At 47.1% G+C, this 26430-nt stretch overlaps 1 protein-coding gene across 4 annotated transcripts in view; it reads right to left on the reverse strand.

Annotated features, from left to right (window-relative positions):
- LIMK2 (LIM domain kinase 2) overlaps nucleotides 1-26430 on the reverse strand; it is a 48450-nt gene that overhangs the window by 9317 nt on the left and 12703 nt on the right. For 2 of the 4 annotated variants that reach the window (XM_081174892.1, XM_081174895.1), the window contains 7 exons: nucleotides 13332-13467; nucleotides 10276-10385; nucleotides 9346-9534; nucleotides 7450-7555; nucleotides 5396-5592; nucleotides 3730-3916; nucleotides 559-645 (listed from right to left, as the gene is read on the reverse strand). In XM_081174892.1, the coding sequence (XP_081031018.1) occupies nucleotides 559-645; nucleotides 3730-3916; nucleotides 5396-5592; nucleotides 7450-7555; nucleotides 9346-9534; nucleotides 10276-10385; nucleotides 13332-13467 (1012 nt within the window). Of the gene's footprint in view, nucleotides 1-558; nucleotides 646-3729; nucleotides 3917-5395; nucleotides 5593-7449; nucleotides 7556-9345; nucleotides 9535-10275; nucleotides 10386-13331; nucleotides 13468-19342; nucleotides 19711-26430 lie in introns of those variants that run through there. The other 2 variants (XM_081174893.1, XM_081174894.1) reach the window with 2 other exon arrangements.

A 26430-nucleotide genomic window follows, 5' to 3' on the forward strand; every position in this document is an offset into this window, starting at 1 on the left:
CATACAACATAGAAACAAGATTCCAAAGAATCTCCTGGACTTCCTTCCTCCCCCCTTTGTGTGTCCTATTGTCAATCATTTCCTCCTGCATCTTTTATAATAATCCAAATCTTTTACCTCTCCATTGTGTCCAAAATTCACCATTAAACTACAAGGGTTATTCCAATCCTACTAATGATTTTAACTGTTTACAATGGTTTTTAAGATAAATTATAAATTTTCCCCATTCCTTATTAAAATTTTTGGTCTTCCTGATTCTTCCGGTCATTTTAGTCATTTCGACATAATTCATCAACTTGATCTGCCATTCTGCAGCAACACATTTCAGCCCAGCTCTAGCTCTCCAGAGCGATGTGCAACATTAAATGCAACCCAAGTCTTGGGCATTATCTGCACGGCTTAAAAGCCAAAGACATAATGACATAATGTTCTTTTGCTCTCTTCTAAGTGGGCAGCCATGGGGTGATCTTCCTGAGCCCCCATTCCTATCGAGGCTGCTGTATAGCAGGACAGCTTAATGCACCCGTTTCAGGACCTGCTTGAAACAGCTGTGCCTACCTCTGTCAAGAAGGTCTTCTGCGTTTCCTCGTCACAACGGATCAGCTCCTTCATCACCATCACTTTCCCTGTTGCTTTGTGAGTCACCTGAACAGCAAAAGTGAGAAGAACTTAACACGGCGCTTCTAAACCGTTGCATGATCTCACTGACCCTTGCAAGATCTCCGTAAAGGGTCACTGGCAGCAGAGTGACTTCCCCAGGCCTCTTAAGGGTTGCACTTGGCAGAATCAGGAAGGAGCTCTGCACTCCCACAGACCTCCTGTCCTCCTCTCACACTTGGGAATTAACACATTACTTGATCAAAGCAGGAAGTAATGTGTGTGCACACCCAAGGAGGGAGCTCATGGCTTGCTCCTGTACCTCCAGCCCAAGGTTTAGAGGGCTGTCTGAACACAGTGGGCGGATTCTTGTCAGTTTACACCTGTCCGCTGTGCTAACAAGATCGCTTCTGTGAAGCAGAGAAACGGAACACCCCACTTTTAGGCCTGGAAAACCCAAAAGAAAGCCTCCTGTTTTAGAGAGCTTGTTTCAGTCTATCCGCTTAGAAAGAGAGCTGGTGACGATGTGAACAAGGCCTGTAATGAAGAGACTGAAAGCAAACCAAAGGGAGAGGTATGCTGAGCTCTGTGTGTCATATCCCCATCTTGATGCCTTCAGCAGTGAAGAGCCGCTATATTGTCATTTATGATCGCTATAATTTTTGTTACTGTTGTTAATAGTATTATTTCAGTTCATTACCTGCCCTTCGCCCTAAGGTCCCAGGGTAGGTTACAACAATTTAAAACACAACATTTAAACAACATAAAATTGCAAAAATAGGGTGGGTCCTAAAATTAGAGCGGTAGTGTGGTGTAGCACTTAAAGAGTGTGGAACTAGGGTTTGGGAGGTAAAGGTACCCCTGACTGTTAGGTCCAGTCGCAGATGACTCTGGGGTTGCGGCGCTCATCTCGCTTTATTGGCCGAGGGAGCTGGCGTATAGCTTCCGGGTCATGTGGCCAGCATGTGGCCGGGTCATGTGGCGAAACCAGAGCAGCGCACGGAAACACTTTTTACCTTCCCGCCGGAGCAGTACCTATTTATCTACTTTGACGGGCTTTCAAAACCTCCCACTCTGCCACGAAGCTCACTGGGTGTGACCCTGGGCCAGTCACTCACTTTCAGTCTACCCTACCTTACAGGGCTGTTGTGGGAATTAAATGAGGGGAGAACCTCGCATGCTAACTTGAGCTCCTTGGAGTAAAAGACAGGATATAAACGCAATCAATCAATCAATCAATCAATCAATCAATCAATAATGAATGAATGAATGGATATACATATCAGATGTCTGAATTAGATTCTGAATTAGAAGACAAGAATCGGAGGATGTAACCTGCACTGGGCCTGACTGGTCAAGCACATAATGAGGGGCAGCAACTTGCCTGAGACGTTTGACACCCCTGTGACTGAAACAGAAGACGACGACAACCAGCAGTCCTAACCAGTTTTATTTGTGATACATAGTTTTGTTTTGCTTTTATCTAGGTTTTTTTTTTACTTGAATGTTGTTTGTATTGTTATTGACTTTATGTAAACAGCATAGTTGTTGCTGTTTTTTTACTACAGTAAGTGGTATTACATTTTTTGCAGGTAATCTAAAAGTCCCCTGCTTTTCCAAAACAAATGTGCAGCAGCAGAGGAGAGGAGGGTGCTAGGTTGTTGTACGTCTCCTTTAAAAGGAAGGCCATGCAGAAAGGACGTTCAGAAGGCAAGGGCAAGCCGGATGCTCCCCCCCTCCAACCAACGCAGTAGCCTTGCAGAATGTGGGGTGTTGGGGCGTTGGCTGCAGCCCAGGGTGGGGGTGGGCAGCGTGCACAAATCAGAGGCCGGGGTTAGTCTGAGGGCTCTCGCCTGAGTGGGAATGCTCATCACAAGGCATGCTGCAAAGAGAGCATTGGGCTTACCTGCACCTGCTACGTGCCTACCCACAGAAGAGGAAGGAGAAGGAGAAGAAACAGGTTCATTAGTAAGAAAAGGTAAAGAGCTGGAATGTGGCATATACCCAAGGATGCAGGCTGAAACAGGGCATGGTTATAAGCCCCTTCCCAGGGTCATAAGAACATAAGGAGAGCTTGCTGGATCAGGCCAATGGCCCATCTGGCCCAGCACCCTGTTCTCACAGGGGCCAACCAGATGCCCCAGATGCCAACAAGCAGGAAACAATCACTAGAGTCCTCTCCCCTCCTGTAGATCCCAGCAATGGGGATCCTGTAGCTCCCAGCAATGGGGATTCAGGAGCATCGCTGCCTCCAGCTGTGGTGGGCAGAGCACAGCCGTCGTGGCTGGTAGCCGTGGATAGCTCTCGTCTACATGAATTTTCCTAATCTTCTTTTAAAGCCATCTTGGTTGGTATCCTTCACAGCCTCCTGTGGCAGCGAGTTCCACAGGTTAATTGTGCACCGCATGAAGGAGTACTTTCTTTTCTCCGTCCTGAATCTTGCTTCCACATTGTGCCAGAGTCAAAATATAGGACAGACTATCCCCAAATCAGAACTCCAGGTGTTCTGGAGGATGGAGCAGGGCCACGGATGAACTCAGGCTGAGAAGCTGTGGTCCAACAGGGCCACCTTTTTCCTAAACAGGAGAATTGGCTCAAGCACAAAGTTTTGACAGAAGATGAAATGATTGGCAAACAGAGCATCAGTGCCAAAGAAGCTTAGCTATGGCTACTCAGGCTCTTGGGCCCCAGATCAGGATGAAGGTGGGGAGAGCCAACTTAAAACTCTGCAGTCAGAGATGTGTAGGAAGTTGCTTTATACTACGTCAGGCATTGGCTCATCTACTTCAGCACTGTCTACACTGACTGGCAGCAATGGCATCAGGGTTTCAAGCAGGAGCCTCTCCCAGCCCTACCTATAGATGCTGGGGACTGAACCTGGAACCTGCTGCAAGCAAAGCAGATGCTCTAACAACCACTGAGCTATGGCCCTTTCCCATTCAGTGTCAGCTGCACCAATTTCAAGGACAGCAAATGGAACAGCGAAGCAATTGCTGGGAGAAACCTGATGGGACAAATGATGATCCTGATTAATGAAACACCATTAATGTGAGAAGCAGACATGCCCCGTTCCGGGGTAGGGGGATCTGTTGGGAGAGAAAGGTAAGCGAGTATCTGCGACAGTTTCCTCACCTTGATAGCCTGGCCGAAGAAGCCTTTTCCCAAAACCTCCCCGTGGATCAGATCACAGGGGCGGAAGATCTGCTGGGAACCACTTGTGGATGAGCGGAGCGATTCAGAACGGCTGATATCCCGGCTGAGGAGGAGGGGTTCCTTTGGGGAGCTGGGGCCAGGGGACTTGGAGATGCTGTTGCTTCGCCTGGAGTGGAAGACGCAACCAAGGTTAGATCTTTTGCTGGAAGTCCAAGCTGCAGGCTCCCTGTTCTCCAGCTCATTGGGATGGGAGGAAGAGATGCACACAGAGCACACCTAGGTTCGCCAGACCACGCTCCATAATAAATGAACATGTGTAACAACAGTATAAAAGAAGCCACACTGTGATCAAATTCAAGGCTGCATTTAGTACGCCACACAAAACGAAATCAGATTGGATGCACTGTGCCGTGATCACAGGAGGGGGGGGGCACTTAAAAAAACAACATTTATTATTATAAAAAATATTTACATGTTTCATAAAAAACGTACTACAGTGATTTACAACAGTATCATGGAACCAAGTTGTTCAGGGCTTTGTAAATCTATATAGGAACCTTGAACTTTTGTCCTGGGGCACTCTTGTCAAAGTTCATGTGACTTATGTCTTGGTACCAAACTTACCCAATATTGTCCTTATTTATCACAGTTACAAACCACTGTATTCTCCAAGGAGCTCAATGTGATGTACTGTCAGGCTTGAGGAATTCTCTCCCTCCCCCCAATGGTTTCAAGAAGCAGGGAAGAAACAAGAAGGCTCATGATTTATTCAGCCATTACGGCAGAAGACAAAGAATCCAGTCCTTCCTCCATGATGGAAGGCGGAGGAGCCAGAGTGAGCAACTCCCTCTTTCCCAACAGCATCTGACCCTATGGTGGTCCCCCATGGTCAAATGCCTCTGTGTCCGCTGCTCTTGCACCCTTAATGAACTTCGGGTTCTAGGGGACGGCGGATCATCTATGCTGTCAAATGAAGTGTCCGCTGGCTGCTCTGTCTCTCCCCCTGCTTCTCCTAACACCTCATAACTTAGCTGCTCGCTTGTCTCTGAGTTGTTATCTCCCTCATAGTTTGGCTGTAACTCAACACAACCTCCCTCAGCTACAGGAGAAGGGGTAGGGGGTGATTGCCACCATTCCTCTTCCTCTTCATTCCAGTCCCTGACATGTACATAGTTCTCCCTCTCCTCATATGATCACCACAACAACCCTGTGAGGTAGGTAGGACTGTGAGGCAATGACTGGCCCGTGGTCACCCAGGGAGCTTCATGGTTGAGAGGGGATTCATACCCTGGTCTCCCAAAGTCCTAGTCCAACTTTTGCACTGCACTGGCTCTTAGTAGTCCTTAGCAGCAAGTAGGGCAGGAGGCAGGAATATGTTGGATACACGCATTAGAGTAGCAGGCCTTCCCCAAAATGGAATCTTCCAGATGTTTTGGTCCACAACTCCCATCAGCTTCAGCCAGCGGAGAATACTGCAGTTCAAAACCGCTGGAGGGTGCCAGGTTGAGAGGAGCACTGTGTTAGAGGGGTCAGCCTAAATTCCTCTAGTCCAACCTCCTGCAAAGTGAAAAGCTATATAGCCAAAATAAAATGATAGTTGGAAGTCAGTAAAAATTTTGGGGGTAGCCTCCCCTGGCCTTGGTACCTGAGGGAGCGACGCCGCAGCGTTCCTTCCAGGTTCTCCTTCAGGTCCAGAGCTGATATAGGGCAGGGAGAAGAGGGCTTTTTCGTGCGCCCGGGCATCCGGGCATCCAGACGCAGTCTGTCGAGGCGCTGAGAGACGGGGTCATGCTCGATCAATAGCTGGAGGGTTTGGCTCGTCTTGCGAATCAGATCCTCTATCTGAGAAGTGAACCCAGGAATAAGGAAGTTGCACATTGAGGGCGAGAGAGACCTCCAAGGGAGCATCTCCAGGGGTCATTCAAACAGAAAGTTGTTGATAGCTCAGGCATCCTGGCATTGGTAAACTAACCTCACACAAAAACCTCAACCTTTGCCTCAATTCAGCCTACAAGAGGTTTACTCATGGGCAAATCAGGACGCAGGTTTCTGTGACTGTCCACAGTTAATTATGTAATTATTGCTGTCTCTGTACTCTCTGCATTTCTTCTCCTCACTGCTTACAATCCTACACCAAACAATGTGTGCATATATGCCTGCAATATGCTGATGACCCACAGCTGTACTTCTCCTTTACATCTGAAGATTTGGCAGTGGATGTGCTGGACCATTGCCTTGCCTCATTAACGGACTGGATGAAAGCCAACAAACTGAAGCTCAATCCAGCTTAAGACTCAGGCACTGTTAGAGGGGGGTTCCCTAGAATGGATGGATTGGATGTTACCTGCTCCTGATAGGGCTACGCTCCCTCTGAAGTACATAGCTTGGGGGTACTTCTGGAACCCTTGCTTTGCTTGAGGTTCAGGTGGCCTCAGAGACATGGAGTGCCTGCCATCAGCTTCGGCTGGTGGCCTAGCTGTATCTCATTTGGACAGGGATAGCCTAACTTCTGTCGTCTATGTACTGGCAACCTCTGGGTCAGATTACTTCAACACGTTATACATAGGGTTGCCTCTGAAGAAAGTTTAGAAACTTCAGCTGGTGCAGAATTTGGCGGCCAGGCTGCTCGCCAGTGGAAAACAGTTTGAGCATATTATACTGGCCTGACTGCACAGGCTGCCAATTAGTTCATGGGCCCAATTCAAAGTGCTGGTTTTGACTGTAAATCCTTTAACAGCTGGAATTAGTGCAGTTACAGGTGCCACATAAAACCAATTCTGCATTTTTAAGAACTTGATCTTTTGGCATGACAGCACCTACACTTCGGAACTCCCTGCCTATTGACACCAGGCAGGCGCCTTCACACTTTTTGGCACATGCAAAAAACATTTTTGTCTAGGCAGGCCTACCCAGTTGTTTAGAAAGCTGATTTGAGTTTTAATCTGTTTTCAGAGTACTGTTAATTTAACTTTTTGAATGTCTTGAATTATTGTTAATTCTTCTCAACAATTTTATTGCTTTATCTTTTTTGTAAATCGCTTTGGGGGGGTTTACAATCAAGCAGTGTATAAACATTACAAAATAAATGAACAAACAAATAATGCACCTGACAAAGTGGCCCTCAGTCCACAAAAGCTTTTTATGCCCTAATAAATTTTGTTAGAATCTTGCGGCACCTTAAAAACCTATGTTGTTCTAACTGTTTGCAGTAGCCCATATTCCAGTGAGGGGGCTTGTATTTATGCCACATGTGAAAGAGAAGGAATTGCCCACAACTCACAAATGTGAGAACTTTGCTTGTGCCTTGAGATATATTGAAGACAACTGAGGGACCAGACCAAAGGCCCCAGTGGCTAAGAAAAGACAACAACCCTGCCTTATACCCAAGTCTGTCTATTGGTCCATCTATAGCGCAGAGTTGTCTACTCCAGCCTTCACCAACTCCCATCAGCCATATGACACAGGGGCTGATGGGAGTTGTAGTCTAAAACACCTGGAGGGCACAAGGCTGGTCAACTGGCACCTGTTCTCCAGGGTTCCCATCAGAGATCTTTATAGCAATGCCATGGATCAATCCTGAGCCCTTCTGCATGCAAAGCATTTGCACCAGCCCTGAGCTATTCTCTCTTCTCCATTCTGTTCTATTTCCCAAATCACCAGGAGCAAGAAGTGAACTTAAAAAATATGTCCAGGCTGTACCTCTTCTGTTTGTAGTGTGCGAATCGGGGTCCCATTGATTTCCAGGATCTTGTCTCCAGGGTGAATAGCGTTCTGGACATCAGGACTAATATGCAGTCGGTTGACTCTATAAACAAAGAGGGAGGGTCATGTGACAGCAGAGCTATTTTTATTTTTCTGGGTCTTCAAGGAGTAACAACATGAATTGCACTACTCCAAAGACCACAGAAGAGTGAAACTTCCATAAAAGTGCAGTAGCCAGTGTTAAAATTAACAAATAAATTACATATTATCCTTAAAATAATCGGAGTTTTGCTTATAAAAAAAATAAACATGACTAAGAGAAGAAAAATATAGAAAGGTGACATTAGTAGATTGTCAAGATACATTTAGCACTGTGATGTCTTCATATCTCCATGACAATTTAATGAAATAGAAACCTAGAACTGTAGAGTTGGAAGGGACCACAACGGTCATCTAGTCCAACCCCAGGCAATGCTGCCTATAGTCATCTCTGGGTGGGCTCTTCCCTGTTCTCTATTATCAGCCACATCCTCCAGTACTGGTTCCTCACAGACACACCTTCTACCTTGGCCTGTTTTGCCATTAGACCTCCCCCAATTCTATCATAGATTCCATTTGTTCAAATTGAGAAAAAGCTTTCTGATATTCCACTGTCATAGAAAATAAGTATTTTTTCAAATTGGTGCTGAAGTTTTACACTTGCTAACCATTTCGCTGTTCTTGAGGATGTGAGGGCAGTTATACCAGTTTGTATTCCTACTTCCAAAACTCTTTATTTAAAAATATTTCTAGTGACATTTCCCAGTGGATTCAGTGCCTGTAAAGAGAATCCAAAATATCTGGATAATAGTCCTGAAAGTTTCGCAGTGAAAAGTTTCCTAGACTGTTTGATCTCTGTTCCTCTAAAAACATATCAGGAAACCTGTCTTTCATCAGCTGATTTCTACTACACCAGTAATTTATCACCCTGACATAATTTAGACCAGAAACCGTTTCCATGCCTGATTCTGCTCTGATTAAATAAGCTGGGGTAATTTTTGAAACCCCTAAAATCACACACACAAACAAAATCGCTTTGAACTCTCAATTTTAGTAAAATCTGCAATGCCCCAAATTTTCACAGCAAGAATGCATATCAGTCTTATTCTTGCTTTAAAAAAATATTTTAAACTGTCACAATGACTATCCCTGGTTATTAAAAATTCAGCAGTCTGTTTAAAGATTTAAAGCAGGCTATTTGTTTTTCTTTATTTGTAAAGTCCAAGGTGCTGAGGCTGAGAAGGTTATGGTAAGGTAACTGGGAGATTTCATCAGCTCTGGCTCTTTAGAATTAAACAGTTACTTGTGTTTAGTTTTCCTGCCTTGAGTAAAAAAAACTTCAGATTTGACATTATTAATGACTAAACCATTTTCTGGACAGTCTTAATCTTCTCAGGCCCACTTGAGGTGTCAAAGGGAACATATCTTCTCAATAAATACTGTACATTTACCAGTCTCTTAAAGCTTTGGGAACATGATAACTCCAATTGTGCAGAGTCACGACGATACAAAACCAAAGTTAAAAAGATATATATACAGCCTTGAGGGAGACCTTTATATGTCAACATGGCGAAGAGGGAAAAGGAAGAGCTAAAGTAAGCAAGTCTTTTGTATACGATACAATCATTCCCTTTGATCTCTCAACCAGAGTCTCTAAGAAGGACAAACAGCATAAATGTCCATAATTAAAATAGGCAATTAAACAACACAGCAATTTAATATTGTATTGTTTAACTGCATATTTTAACTACAAGCATTTATACTGTAATGCTTGTGTGATTGGCTTTTATACTTAAACTTGGCTTAGACATGTGTTTTGGCATTAAGCAGTATACAAACTGATTTATCACCCACTCTTTCACTTGGACGCTAGTGGCATAGGTTGAGCAGCCACCTTCGACAGCCACTGTGAATCCTTGCTTGCCATCAGTGGCCGCAGGCATGGAGATGAGGGTCAGCGTGTAGGGCAGCTGTTCACACAGGAACTCGGTGGACAACCTCTCAATCATCGGCGTCAGAACAATCTGGTTATGGCATTTGCCACTAAACAGAAGAGTGGAGAACGTTATGCTGGAACTGCCAGATCCATCCCTCCTCTCTCCCCACCTATAATAATAATAATAATAATAATAATAATAATAATAATAATAATAATAATAATAATAATTTATTTATACCCCGCCCATCTGGCTGAGTTTCCCCAGCCACTCTGGGCAGCTTCCAATCAAGTGTTAAAAACAATACAGCGTTAAATATTAAAAACTTCCCTAAACAGGGCTGCCTTCAGATGTCTTTTAAAGAGAAGATAGCTGCTTATTTCCTTCACATCTGAAGGGAGGGCGTTCCACAGGGCGGGCACCACTACCAAGAAGGCCCTTTGCCTGGTTCCCTGTAGCTTTAGTTCTCGCAGTGAGAGAACCGCCAGAAGGCCCTCGGCACTGGATCTCAGTGTCCGGGCTGAACAATGGAGATGGAGACGCTCCTTCAGGTATACAGGACCGAAGCCGTTTAGGGCTTTAAAGGTCAGCACCAACACTTTGAATTGTGCTCGGAAACGTACTGGGAGCCAATGCAGATCTCTCAGGACCAGTGTTATGTGGTCCCGGCGGCCACTCCCAGTCACCAGTCTAGCTGCCACATTCTGCATTAATTGCAGTTTCAGGTCACCTTCAAAGGTAGCCCCACATAGAGCGTATTGCAGTAGTCCAAGCATTGGACCCCCCTGCCTGCATTCCACCCCCCTGCCCCCCACAGTTGCAATATGGGCTTCTAACGTCCCCTTACCAGTAGAGGGCAGAGTGCTGCACCAATGCATATGTGTCGCCATCTTCAATGATCACCTTGCAGCTCATACACGCAAAGCATTCTGGGTGGTACTTGTATTCACCAGCCACCTGCAGAGAAGCGAGGTTTAAGCCAAGGTAGAGAGCAGACAAAGGCAAAACAACAAAGGTGCTTTCAGACCCAGAAAAGTCAAGAGAGAAATCTCAACCATGCATTAGCCACATCAACCCTTTTCCTGAAACCGGACAGCACACCGCAGGGTCAAACCAAGGTTTGCAATTGCTGGCCGGAGGGGCATTTTGTAGCTTCGGCTGCTCCTGGAAAAGCAGGCCTAACTTAAAAGCATGTGAGAGAAGGGAGGAAGAGGAGGATGTTGGAAGGAGTGTGGGTGTTACCTGTCTCACATGGGGGCTTAATAGTTAAACTATGGAACTCGCTCCCACAGGAGCCAATGATGGCCACCAGCCTATATAGATTTAATAGAGGATTAGACAAATTCATGGTGGAGAGGGCTGTCAGTGGCTACTATGCTCTGCCTCCACAGTTGGAGATAGTAATGCCTCTGAATACCAAGTGCTGGAAGCTACAGGAAGGGAGGGGGCTTTTGTGCTCAGGGACTGCTTGTGGGTTTCCCATTAGGGCATCTGGTTGGCTTCAATTTTACTTGTGCCATTTCAATCAGCCTGCCTGGTTGAAGGCAGGCTGGTTGAAATGGCACAAGTTAAATGTGTATAAGTTGGGATTGCACAGTAATAGCATATACATGAATACAGTACCGTACAGGTATTTGGGGCTGCGCTTCCCCTAGGATCCACTAGGGGTCTCAAAAAGCATTTTTTAAAAAAATGCCTCTTGCTAGGGGAAATGAGCTGTTGGCCTGCAGAGTTTCCCCTACAGCAGTTGTCTTCAACCTTTCAAAACTCGGGACCCCACCTTCAGCCCTAACATGCATTTGGGGACCTGTTTCTTAACTTTCTACAGGATCTCAGATTCAGAGCTAAGTGCTGTCTAGTCTAGCGGCCCTAATAAGCTTTAAATCAAGACATGGAGAGTTTCGCCTGCAGCCAGAAGAAAGATACCTTCACTTTGTTCTGAATAATTTTATATATTTATATTAACGTACTGCATTTATATCCCACCTTTTTCTCCATGGAGCTCAAGATGAAATCAGACCAATGCTTTAACCACTATACCACGCTGGCTCTCAGTCCCACACTTCAGTGCAGACTCACTCAACCTGGTGCCCTCCTGCCATTTTGGACTACAGTTCCCATCAGCCCCTGCATCATTCAGCCCAGAGACAATGTTCTACAACTCTGGCCCAATCCTGTGCACAGATGTGTTCACACACACACAGGTGAGTGTGAATGAAAGGAAGTGTGTCCTTTCTGCCAGCAATGGATGATGCAGAACCAGCATACTGCAGTGGTGGTTAGAGGGTCAGACTGGTACCTGGGAGACCAGGGTTCAAATCTCCACTCAACCATGAAGCTCACTGGGTGACCTTGGGCCAGTCACTATTTCTCAAGTCTAGCTTACCCTCACAGGGTTGTTGGGTAGATGAAATGAGGAGCGGAAAAACCATGTACACCACTTTGTGGGAACATAGAAACATAGAATCGTAGACTTGGGAGGGACTCCGAGGGTCATCTAGTCCAACCCCCTGTAATGCAGAAATCTCAGCTAAAGCATCCATGGCAGATGGGATGTACCGTATTTTTCGCTCTATAAGACGCACCAGACCACAAGATGCACCTAGTTTTTGGAGGAGGAAAACAAGAAAAAAAATATTCTGAATCTCAGAAGCCAGAACAGCAAGAGGGATCGCTGCGCAGTGAAAGCAGCAATCCCTCTTGCTGTTCTGGCTTCTGGGATAGCTGCGCAGCCTGCATTCGCTCCATAAGACGCACACACATTTCTCCTTACTTTTTAGGAGGGAAAAAGTGAGTCTTATAGAGCAAAAAATACGGTAAGTGTAAATAAATAAACTGACCATATCACACGACATAGGAAGTTGTTTTAGACTGATTCAGATTCTTGGCCCATCTAGCTCAGTATTGTCTACACTGACAGGCAGCATCTTTCCAGGGTTTCAGATAAGGGACATTCCTAGCTGTACCTAGAGATGCTGGTGGGGACTGAACCTGGGACCTTCTGCATGCAAAGCAGGGTCTCTACCACTGAGCCACGGCTTCCCCCCGGAAGTACCATGTACATCACCACAATTGTGTTCCTTGTATGAAGAGTGGGATATAAATGCAATAGCAATAACAGAACTGTTTGGAAGCAAAAAGCACGGTCCTTTCGGTTTTTTGCAAAAGGATGCACCTCCCACTGAAAAAATCTTCCATTTGCCAAACCTGTTGAGAGGTTCAATATCATATTACAAAGACAGGAGCCTGAGTCCCAAGAACAAAGGCGAAGTGCCTTACGGCATGCACAGCCTGGAGGCCCAACAGGAAACACTTTCGTCTTGTGCTCCATCCCAAAACATTTCACAACAAAGCTGCTCCTCCTTCCTGCCAGGCCCTTCCCAGAAGACACACTTTGGGGGGGGGGGAGATACAGCCTGATGTCATCATTAGGGCTTTGATTCCTAACCTTGCTCAGTCACTGTATTACAGAGTTGGAAGGTCCTCCAAAGGTCATCTAGTCCAACCCGCTGCACTACAGGAATCACAGTTAAGGAACCCCTGGCAGATGGTCATCCAGCCGAAAACCTCTAATGAAGGAAAGCCCACCGCCTTCCAAGGTAGTCCGTTCTGCTGTGGAACAGCTCTTCCAGTCAGCAAGTTCTTCCTAATGTTTAGTTGGAATCTCCTTTCTTGTAATTTGAATCCACTGGTCTGGGGTCCTACCCTCTGAAGCAGCAGGAAACCAACACAGAGTAACTAGTAGAGATTTGAAGTGGCTTCGGATGCTGAGTTTCCCCCATCCTGCATCATCCTGCAGCATCATTTGTATAGCACCCTATACCCCCAGGTCTCAGGGTTGTTCACAACATAAAATTCTGGGGATACTCAGAATGGGAAGCAGAAACAATGCCAAATCCTTACCATGACTGGCCCAGTCATCAGCAGAGAGCAGCCGTGGCAAGACTCGCCAAATTTCCTCCAGTAGTCCTTATGGCAGTAGAGTTTTCCATCCTTTTCGTAGTACCAGTTTGTGAGGAGGTCCTGGCACTCGGAGCAACTAGGAGGCAAAACAAAGGATGGGAGGTAAGACCTACATCTGCCCACCTGCAACCCGCCAGGCTATGGAGTAAAGGGAAGTCCCTTTGGGGTGCTCTATGTCAGGCAGGTCCATAATGCGTTTGGGGTGCCTAATACGGCCCCTGTGGCAGTTTATTTCCTGGGGTAAAATCCTAAAAAAACCTCAACAATTTTAATTGAAAAAAGTTTGGAGACCACTGCTCTAGGTAGTAAGCAATGAATAAACGCAGTAAATAATACTAAGAGCCATTCAGCTTGCCCAGAGCAGACCCACTGAAATTAATGAGCCTGTCCATTAACTTCAGTGGGTCTACTCTGATCAGGGCCAGCACTTAATACCAACTAATGATAATACCAATACGAATAAGGGTGGCCACTGCAATGACATATATATCTGTTTTTAAACCTAACATAATAGCTAAACTTTGCAATAACTCTACCAACTTTCCATTTTTTGGTAAGACTTCCCTTTTCTCTATACACTAATACACTACTCAGCACAGAAATAAAAAGCCTGGAAGGAAGCCAGAAGAACCTGGATTTAAGTCTCCAGACAAACTCCCCGGACCCAACCTGGGGAGCTCTGACTGTTTTGGACTACGACTCCCATGAGTCCAATGCCAGCATGACCATATGATGCTGGGGCAGATGGGAAGAGTGGCTCAGACCTGTGGAACACTGGGGCCGGAGGATGTTGTAGTCCAGAGCGGCTGGAGGGCACCAGGTTGTACAAAGGCTGTCCCAAAAGTGATCTGCGGATGGGTGGATGAAGGCACTCCTCTGAGGCCCGCAAGAAAGCAGCGTGGAGAAGGAAGCCTGAATGCTGAGGTGGTGGTCACTCTCCAGGACAAGAGGACGGCCTCTGACCCCCCCCCCACTGCAAAACTCATGATCCTTGGACCATTATGAACATAGCACCAAGGCCAGGTGACCATGCACACAGAACCAATGTCCCTAGCCCACAGGGCCAGGAGGCAGGTCAGAGTATAACTATCTGCCCAGTGATTTGTAATGCTATTTCTAAGGCAGGTGCATGTCTCTCTCCAACAATGGACACAACATCACCAGGCTCTGCATATCACCACCTCCCAGGTGCGCAGCCTAAACTACTCTCTTGAAAACCCTCCAAGTCCTTCTCACAGGAGAGAGCAAGCTTCCTTTGCCCATCTGTTTCAGGACAATTGCTTCAAACTGTGTTTCATTTTCTGGTGGTACAAGGAGAGGGGATCCCAAATGATGACTGGGCTGTTGAACACTGCTTAGCATATACGAAAAGAAAGCAGTTTTTCACACCTCTGGAATTTACTCCCAACAAGACGTAGAAATGGACACCCACCGAGATGGCTTTAAAAGAGGGCTAGACAAATTTCATGGAGAAAGGATGCCTATAGCCAGCAGCCACAATGGTTATATGCGATGTTCACTGCTGGAGGCAGTATGTCTCTGAATACTAGTTGCTGGAAGCTACAGGAGAGGAGCTTGCTGCCGCACTCAGGTCCTGCTTGAAGGCTTCCCACTGTGGCATCTGAGTGGCTGCTGTGCAGACAGAGGGGCACCCTTTGGCCTGATCCAACACTTTTCTTATGGAACCTCCAGGCCCAGAGGCAGTCTATCTAGATTCCTAGGTTCTTTGGGGTATTTGGTTCCTTTGAGAAGAAGATGCTAGTCTATATGGTCTTCCTTTGGCCTGATTCTCCCAGGCCACTGCTTACGGTCTTAAAGCAGCCTCCCCTAGGCTGAATAAGGAAGGGAGTGCTTAGCTACCGGTAATTACTAAGGTGTTTTTATACATAAGCCAGTGGGCCCTGCCCAACTTTTACCCAGATAAGCGAGCTAACCCTACTATAGAAACGCCGCCTCCTCAGCATGCAGCTGCGTGCCTGGAAGCATCAAATCTTGCCTCTCCTTCAGCTTCTAGCCTGTAACTTTAGTTGATAAGATTGACCTGGCAAGTGGGACCAATGAGCAAGGAGGTGCCTATCTGTACAGCGGCAAAAAGGATTTGGAATTGTTAAATAGCTGAGGATAGCCTTAGTGCCTGTCACTCTGAGAGAGGCAAGGTGCTCTACTCTTGGCACTGCACCAGATAAAACAACAGCAAGACTTTGGGAAAGAGAAAGCAAGTACCGGTAGTTAAGATTCCCACTGGGCTGGATGGTTTGTCCAAAATACTTGCTCGTCAGCATGCAGCGAACCCCGGCAGAAATTCCAAGATTTGGTTACAGGTTCAGATGCTGGACCTCTGGGCAAGGTCTTGTTTGGGGTGACGCACATGCCATTAGTCACATTCCAAGTAGGAACACGCTTCCTGCAATGACCGGGCAACCATAAACTCTGCTCATCCCTCCACCCCACCCTCCTCCCTTTCCTTAGAAGTGGGGAAAGCAGCTGACTAGCTGGTCCTAGAGGCCTGGGTCAGCCATCCCCAACCTGGTGCCCTCCAGATGTTTTGCACAACTCCTGCCACTAGCCCCAGTCAGCAAGGTCATGTGGGACAACTACTTCCACCAACCCCAGTTAGCAAGGCTGAACAGGTGCTTTTTTCAGTATGTGCACTGAATTTCTATCTGGAGAGAGAGTTTTGGCTAGCCCTGTCGTTCAGGGCTCTCCACTATGGCCGCTGGTGCTTGCTCTAGCACCGGGTGCCGAGCAGCTTCCTGAAGGTGCTTCAAGTTCTCCTCCACACTGATGCTGGTACACCTGGTTGTCACCATATTAGGAATCCTCTCGGCTGCAGAGCACCCTGGGGGTTGTAGTCCAGGTCTGGCTGCTCAGCCTTTGCCCAACCTAAGTGCCATTCAGATGGTTCAGACTACAATTCCCATCAGCCCCACCATAATACAGTTGTGCTGGCTTGGGCTAATGGGAACTGTAGCCTGAAACATCTGGAGGGCACCAGGTTGGGGAAGGTTGCTCAGGACACCGGAAACCAAAGGAGGAGTTCCAGAGCAGCTCTTGTCCACTGAGCGAAATTCTAGGCATTGCAATCTGCTTTGCCAAAGCTAACCAGCACATCCTTCTGTGCTGCTTTATCTACAGAGGTTGCACGTTACAAATTCTAGGAAGCTGAGGAAAGTTGAAAGGGGGCTGCTGCTGCAAAGCCATTTCCGACTATGGGAGGAGAGGGGGTTGCGGTCTAGCCCCTCCTCCCCAAGCGCGGGGGCTAACCTTTGCCCCCGCGAGAGTTGGGGGAATCCCTGGGCGTGCTCGCGACCCCGCCCGCCTATCGGCGGGCCGGGGGGGGCGTGGCTTAAGGTATTTTAAGCCGGGCACGCCCAGGGGTCGCCCTCTTCACTCCTGGCCAGCTGAGAGGTTTTCCCATCCCACCCACCCTTAGACGTTTAGGTAGCCGTAGGTAGTCATGACCTTGCTATGGACTTCGGTTGGTCGCCGCAAGGGGCCTGGTAGGAATTTTTCCAAGTTGGCGATCTTCCGCCATTTGGTTTTTTCGCCTACCTCGTAGCAAACCGTCACAACTTTCTCTGTATTGGCGGTTAGGCATTGGCTGGGGTTCAATTGTTATGCAAATGGATGGGGGGGAAGGAACGCCATCACCTTCCCCCAGAGAATGGGGTAGTCCGGTACAGGACTCCGAGGGGCGTTGTCTTGTCCGAAACCTACCTAGGTAAGGGCCCCCGGCACGCCCCAAGCGGTGACACCCGTGGGACCCTAGTTGGCGTACTCCAACGGGGGCCTCCCACGGTTAGTGTTAACCCTTCCCGGACATCATGCCGGGTAGCGGATAGGAGCCAATGCCTAGGGCCAATACCTTCAATTCTCTAATCAATAAAGTTGTGGCCATTTCATGCCCATTAAACTTAAACATCGTGTCCTGTGTCTTTCTTTCTGGGGGAGGGGTTTTGACACGCAACAGAATTCTGGGGGAAAGGTGAGGGGCTGAGGCGCGCTAAGAAAACCCATCCCTTGTGACCTCACGGTAAACAAATCCAGGCAGGGCAAATTCACAGAAGTCCGCCCAGGCCTGCAGAAGCTCAGTGCATATTCCCAAGGCTGCTTCAGAATGTGAGTGAAATTCCGGCTCAGAAATAACAAGTGCTTTAGCTTCACAAAGAGCTATGCACTGCATAGAATCACAGAGCTGGAAGGGATCCCAAGGGTCATCTAGTCCAACCCCTTGCAATGCAGGAATCCTTTGTCCAATGTAAGGCTTGAACCCACAACCCTGTAAGAGTCTCATGCTCAACTGACAGAGCAGGATTACGGTGCTGTTCCTAAGTGTTCAAAGCACATCGTGTGAGTATTTCCACAATCATTACAGTCACCATGTTAAGGCAGACCCTATTTCAGATGGGAATGAGGAGTGGCTCAGAAATGATAGCTTGCCTAAGTCCACGCCTTCACACAAGAAGCTCATGGCTAATGTTGGTTTTTAAAAAAATAAAATTTAAGTATTTGCTCTCTTGCAGATTACAAAGTCATAGGAAGTTGCCTTATCCCAAGTCAGACCATTGAACCATCTAGCTCAGTACTGTCCACACTGACTGGCAGCAGCTCTCCAGGATTTCAGGCAGGAATCTTTCCCACTTCAACATACAGATTGAACAGGGGGCCTTTTGCATGTGATGAAATAAATGCTTCTGAGTCTGTCCTGTGTCAGAAGCACATTCCTGAAGCAGCTGCAATTAAAGTGGGGGGAGGAGACGGGCAGGCACACAAGGGGAATGGGAGGCATATTCTAACAGACACTGGATAACTTTTATGCTAACTGTGTAAGGGCACGCGTGAGAAACTAATGCCCACCTGACTGCTCCGACCTGCAGAACTGGCACTGCTGCAGGTGCTCCACAGTATTTGTTCCAGGTTTGTAAGAAATCGATCCATTAGAACTCACTTTCTACTGACATCAGGTGGGTGCATTCCTTTAGGTGCCTGCTTAAAACGTTTTCATTCAGGCAAACCCATCCAGACATGTTGGCATGTGTTTTAAACTGTCTGTTGGCACCTTGACTGTTTGCTTTAATTATATTTTGAAATTTTTAAAATACCTATTTTTAACTTTGCCTTCCGTTGACCATTTTAATGTTTGTTTTATTTGTTTGCTTTTTTGCAAACTGCTTAGGAGTTCTGTTTACAAATCAGGTGGCATTTAGATTGTTAGGTGAATAAAATGAAACAAATAAAGTAACACACACACTTCACAGGGAGGGATCAAGTTCTAAAAGCAGATTCCCCAAGTTCTTCCTAACCATTTGCATGTCTGCCTTGTGGCACCCAATTTTTTTTATGAGATTCCAACACAATTTACCCACCTCACCACTAGCCACAAGTTTCACTCACTTCCTGGCAGGGAACAAACCCCTCAAGGTGAGAGTTAAGGGCTTGACGCCTGGTGCTCACTTGAAAGACAGGCTTAAAACAAGCAATAATCCAGGAGGCGAGGGGGCTGCTTTGGAAACCCAGCTCAAAAGCTATACTCAGCTCATCCACGCATCTGAAATCTGATAGGTACAGCACCAGCTTGAATCCCTCCTAGAGTCTCTGACTTAAACTGGCCCCAAGTCACCCAGCGAACTTTATGGCCACAAGGTTTTGTTAGACAACTCCTGCCATCATTTAACACACCATACCGGCAAACAAGATGTGAGGCTTCAGGTGCTCTAGGTTGAAACACAACACACACACCCAAATGAACCTGCAAACGCTGCTAGCAACCTATCACGTCTCACCCCACCTTAAGCAGGTAAGAAAGCATACAGACTGTGCCCTCCTACCTGAAAGATTTCTACCAGGCAGGTAGGTTCCTGGGTAGAAACACACCTAACAGCCGAGGAGTGGGGCGAGGGGTGGTGGAGAGGAAGCTGCCCCCCACCGCCCACATACTGAGCATGGCTTACCGAAAGGGCTCCTTTGGAAGGAAGGAAGGTGGAGCAGACAAGTAGCTTCCCATCTCCGGAGTGCTGGCTAGACCAGCTCAGACGCAAACCTGTTTGACGGCTTCTACCGTGCAGCTAAGACAGCCATGGAAAAGGGTTCACTTTGCCTCCTGCCGATTCGGGTGCCTCGCTGCTGCTGCTAGCACAGGGGAGTGCCAGGTCTTGGGCGGGTTGCTCTCTGCTGGGATTCCCCTGGCTCTCATGGTCGCAAGGGGAGCAGCAGCCTTAGGAGGAGGCTGTTTCAACTGGGAGCCCCTCAAGGGAGAGCAGTGTCATTAGCCTTGTGCCCGCCCAAGGCTAGAGCAGTTGTTGTCATGCTTCCTCCTCCTCCTCCTCCAGTTCTAGCCCAAGGGTAGAGGGTGGAGGGAACAGGAGGAGGAGCTCCTCTTTTCAGGAGTGAGGTGGATAGTTAACATGATTAGCAGGGGATAGCAACAACTCATTTACAAAAGGTGGAATCCACGGACCTGCAAGGCACAAACCTCCCTCCTCCGCAAAAAAACCACAAACCAACGCACCACAGCAGTCCAAAGTTGCAGGATCGAGCCAGTAATCAAAGCTCACTGTCAAGTTGACTCCGTGGTGGCGATGGTGGCTCCTCAACACCATCTTCACCTTTCCCAGCCAAGGAAACGGGACATAACCCTAGCAGCATGCTCCAAAAGGTTTGACAGAGGCTTGCAAGACACATCTACACCATATATTTAAAGCACATGGTTTCCCCACAAGAATCCTGGGAGTTGTAGTTTGTTAAGGGTGGGGGCAAATGGAAGCTCCCAGGATTCTTGGTGGGGCGGACCCACGTGCCTCACATGCGCACTGAATGGTTGGTGTGGATGTGACCAATCACTTTCACCACTGAATACCATGGCTAACGCAGAGCAGCCAAAGGAGGTGTCCGGACACCACCTGCCTCAACTTTGATGCGATGAATTTCACTTCTTATGGCTTGAGGAGGTGGAAGGGTGCTGACCAACAAGAGTCAGCCTTGTCCCATTTGACTTATTGCATGTAGCAGGAGCCAGCTGAGCTTCAGAGATGCTAAATGCCTATCTGGGAAAGAGTGTGGTGGGGGGTGGGGTCCCAGCTGTGACATGCCTGCTCCTAAGGAGACCTGCCTCAGACAAAGAAGAGGTGAACAGTTATCACTTAGCAGATAACATTTCCTTCCCAGGCCAGGAGCTCACGTGAGTGGTTGCCAACACTTTACGATTTCCTGGATCCATTTCAAGTGGAGATTTAGGCTTGGTTTGGGCGCAGGAGCTGCCTCGGTTGCCCTTTGCTGGAAGACCGGAGGCATTAACGCTCCTTGACCTCTCTGATACCATCCACCATAGCTATCTTCTGGAAAAGGTTATGAATCATGGGATTGGAGGAGTAGGGAAACAGGTTCTGTATATTTCCCCTCCTTATCTGAACGTCCGATCCCAGGTGATAACAATGGAGGATTTCTGCTGAACTTTTGGACATTTATGCTTGGGGGTCCCACAGGGTTTTGGGTTCAAGCTGCACGCTGGGCAAAGGTTCCCTGCACTGCAGGGGGTTGGACTAGATTACCATCATGATCCCTTCCAACTCTACAGCTCTATGATTCTACGCTGTGAGGTAGGCTAGGATTTGCATTAGTGACTGGCCCAGGGTCTCACAGTGAGCTTCACATGGCTGCATGGAAGTTTGAACCCTGATCTCCCAGGTCCTAGTCCAACACTCTAACCACACTGGCTCTCAAGGACCTTGCTTCCCACATTCGCCCGCCAGTGACTTCTGGGAAGCCCACAATTGGGACTTGAATGTCCTCCTGTCGTTCCCTAACAAACCATCGCTCAATCCCCTTACACAGATTTTAGCGCTGGGAGGGAGAGAAAGATCAATCAGGTATGCTTCTCACACCTGCCTCGTGTCGCAAAGTTTCCTGTGCAGCATGGATGCCTCTTTGTCCTAAAATCCAGGGAACAGAGGGAGAGAACTAACCAAGGCTAGTGCTATGCCAGGTTTTTTCTTTTTTAAAAATCGTACAAACCTTCAAGTTCAAGCATTCTTCTTCGTTAGCCAAAAAGGAAAGGCAACTGGGAAAGCATATCTAGTTGTGAATGCAGTTATGTCACCACCCAGGCCTGTGAACAGTTCTGTTCTGATGGTGCTTCAACAAGGGAGCCCCAGGCTCAAATGCCATGAAGCCCACAGAATGGCCTTGGGCAAGCTGACAGCTCTCAGTCTTGCAACCTGCCTCAGACGGGATGCAAGGATAAAAGAGATACATTGCAACATCCCTCAAGTCCTTGGGACAGGGCAAGGCAGAAAAATCTAAATGTGTGTTTTATAAAAACTAAATCTGTATACTGCTTCCTTGATTTAAAATTATTTAAGTGATTTACAAAGGATTATGTATGTTCCCCAGTGCTCTGACCCGTTGTGCATTACATTATGTTATTCCCCAGAAAATGTTGCCTTGTTGAATATACAGTGGTACCTCGGGTTAAGTACTTAATTCGTTCCAGAGGTCTGTACTTAACCTGAAACTGTTCTTAACCTGAAGCACCACTTTAGCTAATGGGGCCTCCTGCTGCCGCTGCGCCACCTGAGCACAATTTCTGTACTCATCCTGAAGCAAAGTTCTTAACCTGAGGTAATATTTCTGGGTTAGCGGAGTCTGTAACCTGAAGCGTATGTAACCCGAGGTAACACTGTAAAGGACAATGAGTTCTAGTTTAACCCCATTGCTTTTCATATTTGACAAGGCAACATTTGGGTGCCCAAGATTGAAAAGCCAAACAGTATCTCGAGGTGACATGGGCTATGATGTACCAGGAATTTCTCCTGCGCAAGCCCCCCCTGAAATCATTGTTGCCATTGTTTTCATTCATTTCAGTGGAGCCTGCACAGAAGAACTTTCTGCTGGGGTTGCTTCTGCCTGCTGCACTCTGGCACCCAAAGCCTGCTGCTGCAGAGTCTGTTGACACATTAGGGCTATGAAGTTGAAATCCAGATGCTGCAGATTTTTTAAGAGGTTTCCTTTCAGGATAAGGGTAGGCTTGGCGGCAGAGAACAGAAGCACATTAGGTGCTGGGTTGACACCTGTGGCTAAAGTTTCCTAAGAAATGGAGTTGAATTGCAAGGCATGTGTGTGTACACACACACATGACAGCCAGCCACATTTATGGAAAAATAACCTCCGTAAATTGCCAGGATCTTCCACTTAGCTGGGCTTTTAAGCCGGCTGTAAAGTGCAGAGTCAGTGACACCAGGGTCATAAATCCTGACACAGTCCATCTGTTTCAGGAAGAGGGAGTCTTTCCTCCTGACCATTTGCACAGAGCTCCACTGGAAACAGAAACAATGCAGTGAGTTTGCGTCTAGGAATGCACTCCTCTTTTCCATGCCCTCCTCATATCCCAGCCCCTTTTGGATTATTAGTTCCATACCATGAACAAAAACTGCCACGGAATAATTGGCAAGTCCCTTATTGGCTTCACATCCTCAACTTTTTTGGGGTGGGGGGAGTAGGCAGGACAAAGAAAGAACAGCACAGAGTATTTGCCCCAGTGTTTGATTTCATGAACTGAAATTTGCCCCCACTTGATCTAAAAAGATCCATATAGATAATCCTCAAATCTAAATTTATGATGTCCTGCTGTGTGATTAACAGCAAACAGCACTTCTGCATGAGAGGCCAGCTTGCAAGAACCCAGCGTGAAAACTATACGAAACGAAGACAGCTAAAAGCCCTGCTAAGAGATTCCATTTGGAGTGTTGGCTTCATGAGATTCTCTATAAACAGGAAATATATTTATCATAAAACTTGATCTGCTTTTGAAGAGAGACCTGCAAAGCAGCTTCCATACACAAATTTGCACACACAGTAGGAAGCAAGGAAGATAACACTTCATTGCCCAATAAAGAACAAATAATCAATTTAGTGTGATTCGACATGTACTACTTTGCCACAAGCTCTTCGTTGTTTAGACATTGATTAGTACACTGCTTATAGATCTTCTAACATTTCTGAGCCACTTCCAGAAAGATTAAGCTTTACCAACGTAAAGCTAAGAAGCTTCTACAGGTGTCATTTCAAGGTCCCTTTGCCTCCAAACACTTATCGTTGCTTCATAAGGTGCTCAGATTATCATCAGTTAAATAAACTCACTTTTAAATCATTGGGTCTTGCATAGGGTCTTACATTTCTGCTCTCAGGCTCTTTTCTCATGACTGGATGAGTGCAAAGCTGGCATACATTTGCTTCCCATTTGTTTTGCATTATCTGCACAACTCCCTTTAGGTTGTGTTTCTCTCACAGGGATGAAGCCCTAAAGGGAGTTGTGCATACTTTAAAAGCACCCCCTCCCCAAGAATCCTGGGAATTGTAGTTTGTTAAGGGTGTTGCAAATTGCAGCTGTGTTAGCAATAAACTACAGCTCCCGTGATTTATTTTTTTTTGCTGGGAGGGGAATGTGTTTTAAGTGTGCTTTAAATGTATGGTGTTTGCACAGCCAAAACATATTAAAAGAAGCAAGAAAAATGTACACGGAAACAGTGATTCTTCTCCTGGGTAACCTGTTCATTGTCGCTGTGATTCCTTGGTTAAGCATGGCTTCAGCCTGCACCTCTGTGAGCTTAGTGAACATAGAAAGTTGCCTTACATGGAGACAGAACCTTGGTCCATCTAGCTCTGACCGGCAGTGGCTCTCCAGGGTTTCAAGATAGAGTTCTCTCTATCTTGGGGATTGAATCTGGGACTTTCTGCATGGTCTACCACTGAGCTATGGCCCAGCAAACTCATTGCAGCTCATTTCAGGGAGGGACAACACTATTTGACAGCACAGAACTCCAGCACAGTAGAGATCCTGCACCTTTGGTTTAAGAAGCTGGAAACACTAGCAAGGCCTTTTCCCCTCAATTCCTGCCCCAAGGTTTGGTGATTATACTAGCTGAGGCAGTTCCTGCACTTGAATGCACAGCTAGCCAGGCAGCTAAGGATGGGGAGCCAAGGGCAGTCAGGAATGTGCCCCTAAGCTATTGCCACTGAGATGCGAAGTGCTGAAAAATGCAAAGACCACCTCCAGATGCCTCAGGAGAAGAGAGACCCCAGGCACATTCCTTGCAGTTCCTTTGGTGACACATTAACTGTTGCCCAAGGAACAGGCTAGAACCCTACCCTTCTCTCACAAGAGAAAAGCTTCTGTACGTACAAATTCTTTTGTGTGTGTCTGGAGGGGATTGGGGGGTTATCAACATTATTTATTTATATATATTTAATAGCACTCACTAATAAAAAAGAAAGAAATCTCCAAGCACTTTATGTAATATATAACGATAATTCAAAAACCAATATAAACATTCACATAAAAATAGTTTGAGGGTGCTGGGATCTGTAGCTCTTTGAGGGGTAAACTGCAATTCCCAGGGTTGTTTAGGGAAGGGGTATGTGCAAAAAGACAAATCCTTTTAAAAGAAACAGAAACAATGATCAGTGAAAGAGCATAGGAATAATTAAATTCCTATGGAGCATGGATGCGTGACCCATTAAACTGAGGCAGGGGCTATTTGACAGGAAAGGGAGGCAGAAGCAGAGATTTTTTTCCAGGCAGGAGACATTTTTGAAGTCAGCGTTCACCCCACTGCTGCCAGACACACACACCCCTGCTATATTCATGGCAAAGACAATAGATTGGACTGTTGTGGCGAGAACAACTGTGAAGGGAACAGCAGAATAAACCAGTGGACTGGTGCCCCACAAGCTAGCTCTACCAGTCCTACCCAAAGCGGCAGACGTGGCTGGCAACAATGCCGCCCCCAAATAATAATAATAATAATAATACCAGGTCTTCACACACACTCATGGCAGGGGCAGAGCTGGCCAGGAAACCGACAGCAGACTACCAGGGAAGTGCAACAAGAGCCAAGCCCTCCAGAGCACCACAGGTTAAAACCATAAATAAGATCACCCCAGAGGCCAAGCTGGCGGCAGCCAGGAGCTCTGCACCCACTTGCATTGTTAAAGAGAAGAATGCACGCACCAGGAAGTTCAGCTTTTGAAGTGAGCGATTATGAGCAATTACCCCATTATTTAAAAAAAAAAAAAATCACATCCCAACACAAGCAGGAAGCATCTCACGTGGGACACCCGGGGCTTATCTTGAAAGGGTGTCGACAGGGCCCACCTGCCCCAGAAGACAAAGGCAGAGAAAAGATTGTAAGGCAGAGCGACCCAGTTTGCTGTATCCCAGCTTCAGCTTTACCCAAGCTGGTGCCCTCCAGATGTGTTGGACTACAGCTCCCATCAGACCTAACCTGACCTGTGATTGCCAAGGTGGGTGGGCATTGGGAGTCAGAAATATCCTGAGGGTGCCAGATAGAATCATCGCATTGTGGAATTTGAAGGCACCCCCAGGGGCAGGCTTCCTCAAACTCAGCCCTCCAGATGTTTTTTAGCCTACAACTCCCATGATTCCTAGCTAGCAGTACCAGTGGTCAGGGATGATGGGAATTGTAGTCTCAAAACATCTGGAGGGCTGAGTTTGAGGAAGCCTGCCCAAGGGCAATCTAGTCCAACACCCTACAATGCAGGATTCGCAGCTAAAGAACCCCAGACAGATGGTCATTCAACCTCCACATAAAAACCTCAAATCAAGGAGATTTGGGACAGCTGCCAAACAGAGAGTGCAGAACGGGGCGAGTGGACCCCTCCCCAAATCTGCTTTTTCAGTCTAAAGTTATTTTTCCTTCCACCAGGAACTAGTTCTGGGCACGGCATCCTACTAAGAACAGGCAGGGACACAACTTCTCCTCCTTATGCACCCCCAACCTATCTCACACCACAGAAGTTCAGTTGCAGCCTAATCACACTGAGTTTGGCTCTCAGCAGCTCAGCAAAACAGACCTTCTCCTGCTCCTCCACCTGCAAGCGGCTCGTGAGCGCTCGCTTGTTAGCACAGCTCATGGGGACACAGGGGCGCTGCCACTTGGCAACCGCTCCTAGGAGGCACACCCAACAGATTATTAGCTTGCAGGAGTTCCAATCTCTCCCCGGGGGCACATCAGGTAGAGCTCCC

This window comes from Podarcis bocagei (genome assembly GCF_964188305.1).
Source record: "Podarcis bocagei genome assembly, chromosome: 16".
In the NCBI taxonomy this organism is placed as follows: Eukaryota; Metazoa; Chordata; class Lepidosauria; order Squamata; family Lacertidae; genus Podarcis; species Podarcis bocagei.